At 35.5% G+C, this 8,084-nt stretch overlaps 1 protein-coding gene across 1 annotated transcript; it reads right to left on the reverse strand.

Moving 5' to 3' along the window:
• Window positions 1-247: 247 nt before the first annotated feature.
• LOC137826385 (nitrate reductase [NADH] 2) lies at window positions 248-6,813 on the reverse strand. Its single transcript, XM_068632337.1, has 5 exons — window positions 5,633-6,813; window positions 4,631-4,771; window positions 3,981-4,213; window positions 1,890-2,328; window positions 248-1,380 (listed from the first exon to the last, which is right to left on the reverse strand). The coding sequence occupies exons 1-5, from the start codon at window positions 6,588-6,590 to the stop codon at window positions 479-481; spliced, it is 2,673 nt and encodes an 890-aa protein (XP_068488438.1). The 5' UTR covers window positions 6,591-6,813; the 3' UTR covers window positions 248-478.
• Window positions 6,814-8,084: the final 1,271 nt, after the last annotated feature.

Here is an 8,084-nt window from a genome sequence, read left to right on the forward strand (position 1 = left end):
TCCTATATGAGATTTTTTTTAACATATATACATTTCACACTCTTTATAATAATATAATAATAATTTTAAATTAAAAAATAAAATAAAAATAAATAAATATTAATTTATTACGGTGTGGTGTGGAGTGTTTGTTTTTACAGATGTTGATATATCAGCATCTTTTTGTTTTTTCTTTGGTCTTAGAGAACAAACATATATGCAGTGGGAAAGGTTTAGGGAAATAGAATAGATGGTGAAACGAAGAGAGTAAATAAGCATACATAACTTTAGTTTATTTACACTAAGGTAGTCAAAATATCTTGACTTGCCTGTCTACATTACAGAGTGATCAGGGCACGGTCATATACAATTTTTCATTTTCTTGGTTTCTTACTCTTACAAAGAATGAAACAAACAATACTTCAAGAACGTACATATGATACAGAAGCAAGAATAACAATACTCATACACAACATAATCCAATAATCTACTTAAAACCCTAAAACACGAGCAAATCATTCTTGATATCGTAACCCATCTTCTCCAAATTAGGCTGCACCGCGAACTGAATCATGGGTGGTGGTCCACACGTCATAGCCAAAGAATCGCTTGAAGCTTCTGGAAGGTGCTCCCTCATTATGGCTTCTGTGATGAACCCCACACCGTATCCCCACCCTTCCTTCGCCGTTTCCACAACGTACCACACCTTGAACCTCTCACAATGTTCTTTCGCCCATGTATCCAACTCCTCTCTCAGCAGAATATCATCCTCTGTGCGGTTTGCATACACGACATGCATTTCGGTCAGGTCCTCTGGGTCCTTCAGAATCGCTTGCGCCACTTGGTAAATTGGTGTTATGCCAGTTCCACCGGCCAGCATGGCTAATCTCTTTGCGAATCTGGATTTCCCATTAACAGTGAAATTGCCTCTTCCAGTGTACTCTATGTGACCCAATGGACCCTTCACGTCTAACATGGATCCTATGGAGAGAGATTCTAAATACTGTGACATAAGTCCCCCGTTCGGGAACTTAGGGTGCACGTCTTTGAAGTAAACCTTGATGAGCAAATCGAAGAACCCCACTTCCTCCACGCTACTTGTTGGAGTGTAGGCTCGCATGCATAGCTTGCCATCTATGGTGGCGCACAAGAAAATGTGCTTACCCACTGGTAAACCTAAGAGTTGATTCTTTGACGGCATTTCGAAACGGAAAAGCCTCACATCATGGGAAATGGAGGTCTTTGACACGAGTTTGCATGGGATTTTCTGCCGTGGGTTGAGAGCCACACTACGTGGTGGTAGTGGTGGTATTGTAGTGATTTCATTGATAGGAGCCAAATGGAGGAATTCGGAATTGCCATGCACGGAGTTGTTCGGCGATGAGTCAGCTGAGGTGTAACCTACCCATGCAGAAGTAACAAACCATATAAAATTTCGAATAATGAAAGGGAATAAATTGTCAACCAGTAAGTTAAATAATACTAATCAAGGATAAAGTTATAGATTTTTTCTTTATTGTCATTAAAAAAACATGCATTATACTTCGAATAATTTCACATATATATGATAATTATATCAGCATCCTAAACTCATACCAAAATTGAATTTTTATTTACTGATGGTATAAAAAACTTCATGAAAAATTCAACAAAATAACCTCAAATACTGATTCTATTTCCCAAATTGAAGAAATTAAAAAATTTTGATTACATATTTTTATCACATTTTATGTATTTGACGATGATTAAAAACACAGAATTCTTCAAAACGACGTGAAAATCACTCTGTTTGACAACTCATACACTATAATCCGTGAAATTTCAATTAACAATAGAAAAAAGTGTTAATAAAGAAATGTAACATTTCTCAGACAGTAATATAGAGAGACATGGAAGGTTATGTATATTACCTGTAGTGATGAGCTCGCCAATACGATAGTCTTCCAGCATCTTCTTTGCTTTGTCAGAGTGGATGGCGTCAAACTCTTCGGTGCAGTCAGTGCCGGCATTGATGAGGATGCTGTCGGTGCCACCAGGGTGATCTTTGAGGAAGCGGGTGCAATCGTAGACGTGACCATGGACAATGATCCAAGCTGAGTCAGGGCTGCTATGTTTTTTTACTTCGGAGACGGAGAACATTTTAGAGGCAGTGTTCATGAATGGCGTAGACACACTCTTTTTAAGGCTTGGTTTCGGCTCTTGTGATTGCTCCAAATGTTTTTCCTTTGCCATCCACCCACCAGGTTGGTTCCCTGGTTGGGTTGGGTGTTCAAACACTATGCCAATCTCTCCCTTGTGGGGCTTGCACACATTTGTCTTCACTCTAAACCAACAGTTGTTCATCATGCCCTGCATCATTGCATACACAAAACATACCACCAAAAAACAGCTTTATTAAACTTCCTATACCTGTTTAAAAAATCAACAAGGGCTTTATACACAAAAATAATGTCACTTTTTATACTATCAATGCAGTTTTAATGAAGATCTTGATAGGATAATCCATCGTACTCTACCAATAATGTAAAAAGATTTCGCACCTTTATTCAGTAATAAATTTTTTGACTTTATAACAATTGTTGTAATGTTCTATTTAACATCACCTTTAATTATTATGATATAAAATGTCAAGAAACTCAAGTGAAAATGATTGTTATGAACTGTGTGTACAGGTAAGTAAGTTCATTAGGATATGCCACAAAATTACAAAAATCAATGGTATTAGCTTAGTGGGCCATTTTCTACATCACTGTACATGAAATTATATAGTTAAGTCTCTGTTGAGACACAATGAATTTGCTTTGGAATAATGGAACTTACTTTTTATATATTTTATAAAGATCACGGCATCCCAAAGTGAAATGAAATGTTGTATTCATACAATTAAATTATATAATAATTTATCTATATAGTAAAATTATTTTTCTCCGTCAAATCATTGATCTGATACTATATTATCTCTATTTTATTTTAATCTCTCTTTTCATCCAAAAGAAAATATCAAATCATTGTATAAATAAACTTTCTTATAAAATTTAGGCTTCAATAAATTTTAAATCCTCAATATATTACTCATTTGTTTACTCAAATAGATTATTTTTTTACATTAAGTATTTAATAAATTCTACAAATTTGAGTAAGTTCTTCAAAAAAACATATAGTTGTATTATCTACAATATTATTCTTTTAGTGATTCTTAAAATATTTTAAATTTAACCTTTTGTCAATTCAATTTTTTTATAATAAAAATCAATATATATTTTTATTGTATTATAATATATACCAATAAATAATTCAATACATATTATTGTTTAACACTATAAATAATTTCTGATATTTTTTAACTTAATTAAAACGATATTAGTAAAATTGAAGCAGATAATAAAAGATACTTTAGTTAAAATATTAATTTATTGGCTGTTTAATTTTAAAAAAAAAGTATTAAGTAAAATAAAAATGATCACATATTAGCAATTAAACTTTATTTAAACAAAAGAAATTGTATCAGATCAAATTTCTATTATGGCCCAAAAACCAAATTCAGCATTAATAAGCCTGGGGTCTAGAGTATTAATGATTAACAATAAGGCCATAAAAACGACAGGTGATGACGTCAAGTGAAGTTTCTGAGGAACAAATGGTGATTTATAATGCAGTGGTAACTACCATCTCATTTGTCGTTTTCTGTAACAATGAAATTATCTTGCTGCTACCAACGAGTATATATCATATAAAAATAATATTAAAATAAAAGCTAAGACTCGTCCTAGAATATCCTCCAAAAGCACCAAACACTTTTGACCATGGATTATTTAAGGAAAATAATACTTTGAATGTATACAAACCCTTAAATGATTAAAAAAATAAATTTGTAATTAAATAATATTAAAATAATAGTTATATAAAAAATTGGAATTATAAATTTATCATTACTCATTATTTAACAAGGTAAAAGAGAAACCAAAAACATGTTGATAAGTTTGTTAGAGATGAAAACGTACCATAAGATTCCAAATTAGGTTTTCTGGCTGCGTGTTGAGGCCTTCATCCCAAGCTCGAACTGCAATCTCTTTGGTCCCCAGCAGGTCCAGCACCTCCACCTCCAAAGACCAGAAGCACCAGCACCAATACTTTCCATATTTGTTAGGTTTCTCAGGATGATCCAGTGTGCACACGTGCCATGTTTCTCCACCGTCCAGAGTTACCTCCACACGTGTCACTTTCCTCCCACCACCTACACGTACAAACACACTCTCTCACTTCACATCCAGCCGTAACACAGTTTTCTTTATTCAAGTCACTGTCTACCAATTGCAAGTTACGGGCACAATTCCACTACCCAATCACATGTTGCAGCAGCAACACCAATCCAAATTTGAGGTTTTATTCAGTCCCACCAACTTGAAAGATATCCCACACGTACTATCATACTCTTTCGCACTTGTAATTATTATTCTTATTATTATTTGATTAATAACTGTACAACCAATTTTTCCCTTTCTCCTTCCATGTTAGCCTTACTCTTGTCAAAATTTTAACATGTTTTTTTCCTTATTTATACTGTGAAGATTTTGTTGCGGATAATTCACTATGTTAATGGTGCTAATGTTACTATACTCAGGACCATGAAATGAAAAACAGCAAAACTAACCAGAATATGCGTAGCCTCTGACTACGTAAGGCCTCTGCGTTGTCCATGAGTTGATGGGCAATATCTCATCGTGACAAGGAGTCGTTATCACTGAGTTTATATTCAACTCGTTGATTATGTACTCTGGTTTGAACCACCATCCTGCAGGGATGCAAATAAATAAAAGAGAAAAAGAAACAAATACGTAAATAATTTGTGTCCATAAACAAACATGTCTTACGTCAAACTCGTGTAAAGTGGACTAGTTCACTGTATTATCTCCCAATTACGAGGAAGATTTTTAAAATTGTAAAAACATTATTTTAGTCATTAAATTAAAAATATAAAATAACAACTGTTTGACTTTAAAAACCAAATTGATTAGTAAACGTAATTCCTCAAATTAAAATTAGGCTGTATGTGAACGTAGTTATAAAGAAGAAGAAAGAAAAAATAACATAAAATGAATTAAATTATTCTCACTTTTATAGAAATTATCTGATTCAACTTTTTCAAAAGTTTTCAAAAAAATAATTAATTTTGGTCTTTTTGTTCCCTCTTATTAAGTATTTATCAAGAACCTTGTCCAAAGCGTTAGAATATTCCGATTAAAAAGTCGAATTTTAAAGACAAAAATATTTTGTGAAGTCAGAATATTATTTTTCTAACAAGATAAAAAAAAATAAAACGAGTGAAGAAATGAAAAAATAAAGAAACAATACATAGATGTGCATAACTCATTAAAAGTATATATATAACTTCGAAGGAGAAAAAACAAAGTATACTTTAATATTACATGCTTATAAATTATTACCCCGATCTTAAACTATTTTTATCTGTTTCATAATTGCAACTTGTATTTGTATAACAAATTTTTTTTTAAAAAAGTTATGTTAAGTGAAGCATGTGACGGGAAAAGAGAGAGAAAAAATGAGTATTTGCAGAAAAACGTTTTCAATGTCCCTCATACAAGATCAAAGTGAGCGAAAAAATTAGAAGCAGTAGAAGTGGGAAGAATGATACCTTCTTCATTGGCAAGTTCTGGATCAACATGAGAAGGAAGAACTCTGTTATCCTTGTAATGATAATGGCTTTCGCACTCTTGTTCAGTAACCACAATGCGTTTTAGCCACTTCACCATTCTGCCACCGATAAACCCCGGAATAATCATTCGAATGGGGAAGCCGTGATCCGGTGCCAGAGGCTCGCCGTTTTGCATGTACGCCAGGATGATGTCGCGCGAAGGGTCCATGGCCATCTCCCTCGAGATGCTCGTTCCGTACTTGGACCCGCCGCCGCCGGGGAGATTCTCGGCGCCCTCGAAGGACACGTGCAGCGCTCCCTTCCCACGTGTCAGGATCCCGCAACGGCGCAGCACGTGGCGCAGCGGCACGCCGCGCCACACGGAGGTGGAGGTGCCGGCAGAGCCCCAGTTGAAGCCGATGGTCTTCTTGACCATGTTCTGCTCCTTGCGGCGGTTACCGGCGCAGACGAGCGTGGCGGGAAACTCGCGGTGGGGAAACTCGCGCACGAGGCGGTCCATGGTGAACCGGGTTGGGCGCTTGACAAGACCGGTTATTTCGACGGTCCAGTCTTCCCAGTTGGCCTTGGGAACTGGACCGTGGTTGCGGACGTAGTGGAGTGGGACTGGGGTGATGAAGCCGTGGTGCATGAGGCGCTGCAAGGGGGACTCCGCGTTGAAGGGGTGCTTCCCTGTGAGGCGGACCATGGAGGCGTTCCGTGCGACCCACTGATCCGCCGTTCCCTCGTCGCGCGGGTCCATAACTGACGCTTCCGTTTCCGCGTTGGCTTTTCGTACGAGCTCTTTCAGATACGAAGCGTCGTCATTTTCATCGTCGTCGCTGCTGGAGGAGTCCAGGTCAAAATCCAACGGCAGAGAGGGCTTTAGATCCTGGCCGCAACTGCGAACGACGCCGTTCATATGAGTGGCGAATTGACGGTTGCCAACGGAAGCCGCCATTGTGAGAAAGGAAGAAAATTACGGAGTTTATGTTGTTGTCCTCCTTTGGTGTGACTCTGGTGGAAGAGAAAAGGAAAGTGGTTTCTAAGCATGTGGATTGGGGTATTTATACAGAGTGGAAGGGCCACGAGAGAGAAGAGTCATCCCTGACTTCATATCTTTTTCTTCACTAAAAATATTTTTTAAAATCAAGTATTTAGTTTTTTAAATCAAAAATCCATTTGATTTATAAATGCACGAAAAGAGATAATTATGCTTGGTAGGGATATCATCAGTACGGACTACGACTTGGCGTAAATAAGGGCTGGTTCGTGGGTTCGTGTGCCAGCACCATAAGAAATATCTTTTAAGGAAGTTATTAAAAATAAAATTTTAAATATAAATGTTGAATAATTTTTTTATAAATTAACTTTTTTTATTTATGGGGTTATGACTCACATTTTCCTTTATGTTGGTATAATTGGGAGGTTACTTACCACAATTAATTATAATCAAAAGGAGGTTACTTATCATAATTAATTGTAATCAAAAGGAGGTTACTTACCACAATTAATTGTTATCAGAGGTTACTTATCATTAATTGTTTTTATTACTGTTGTCTCCTAGAACCATTATATAGTGGCTTTCTTCCAGTAATGTAACACAACATACACTTGATTCCTCTTTCTTTTCATATACTCTCTATTTCTTCTATTGGGTGTAAGTGTTTAACTCATAAAATAAGAAAAAAGATATTTTTTAGTATAAAATTTGTAACTTTGTAAAAAAAAATTTGAAGTCATTAAAGTAATTTAACAAACTTGGTCTTTGGTCTTTCAGTAATTTCATGCATGTGTATTTAATAAAAGAAATATTAATAAAAGAAATATTAATATGCAATTATCCTTTTACTCCTTTGTTTATTTATTTTCTGGTTTTAAAATATTTAGTGGTTTGTAGTTCTTTGATAAAGACGTATTAACGTTAATTTTCCAATAAATACACGTAATCATTAACAAAATTAAAAAATTTATATAATAAGACTTTAATATTTATGATACTAAATCGACTATTTATCTATTATGTTTTGAGGGTGAAGTTTTATGAATTTATATAATAATAATAATTGTTCTCGTATGGACTGATTGGTCCATGTCACGATTCGATCTCTTTAACTGAGTTGACCGAGTCCTACACGGATGTGCAGGTCGATTGACATACTAAGGTTAGAAAAGCTAAACTACTATTAAGAACTAGGTAATACGCTCATAAGTGTGATCCACTCCACTAATCCGGTCCAATAAGGTAAGTCCATTAAAATAATATAAATAACGCACATTCTAAGAACAAGGTATGTCATTATCATTGTACACCCCCGAGTGCCGAATACCCCTTTTACTGACTTGAGCTTCAGAGTACCTTCTGCAGGTACTCCCCATTCGACATTCACTTGAGACTGAGCGACCGAGACCCGAAAGAGTGATATCAAAACGAGAAGAATTATAGTGAAGTTCT

Source organism: Phaseolus vulgaris, chromosome 8 (genome assembly GCF_000499845.2).
Source record: "Phaseolus vulgaris cultivar G19833 chromosome 8, P. vulgaris v2.0, whole genome shotgun sequence".
NCBI classification, from domain to species: Eukaryota; Viridiplantae; Streptophyta; class Magnoliopsida; order Fabales; family Fabaceae; genus Phaseolus; species Phaseolus vulgaris.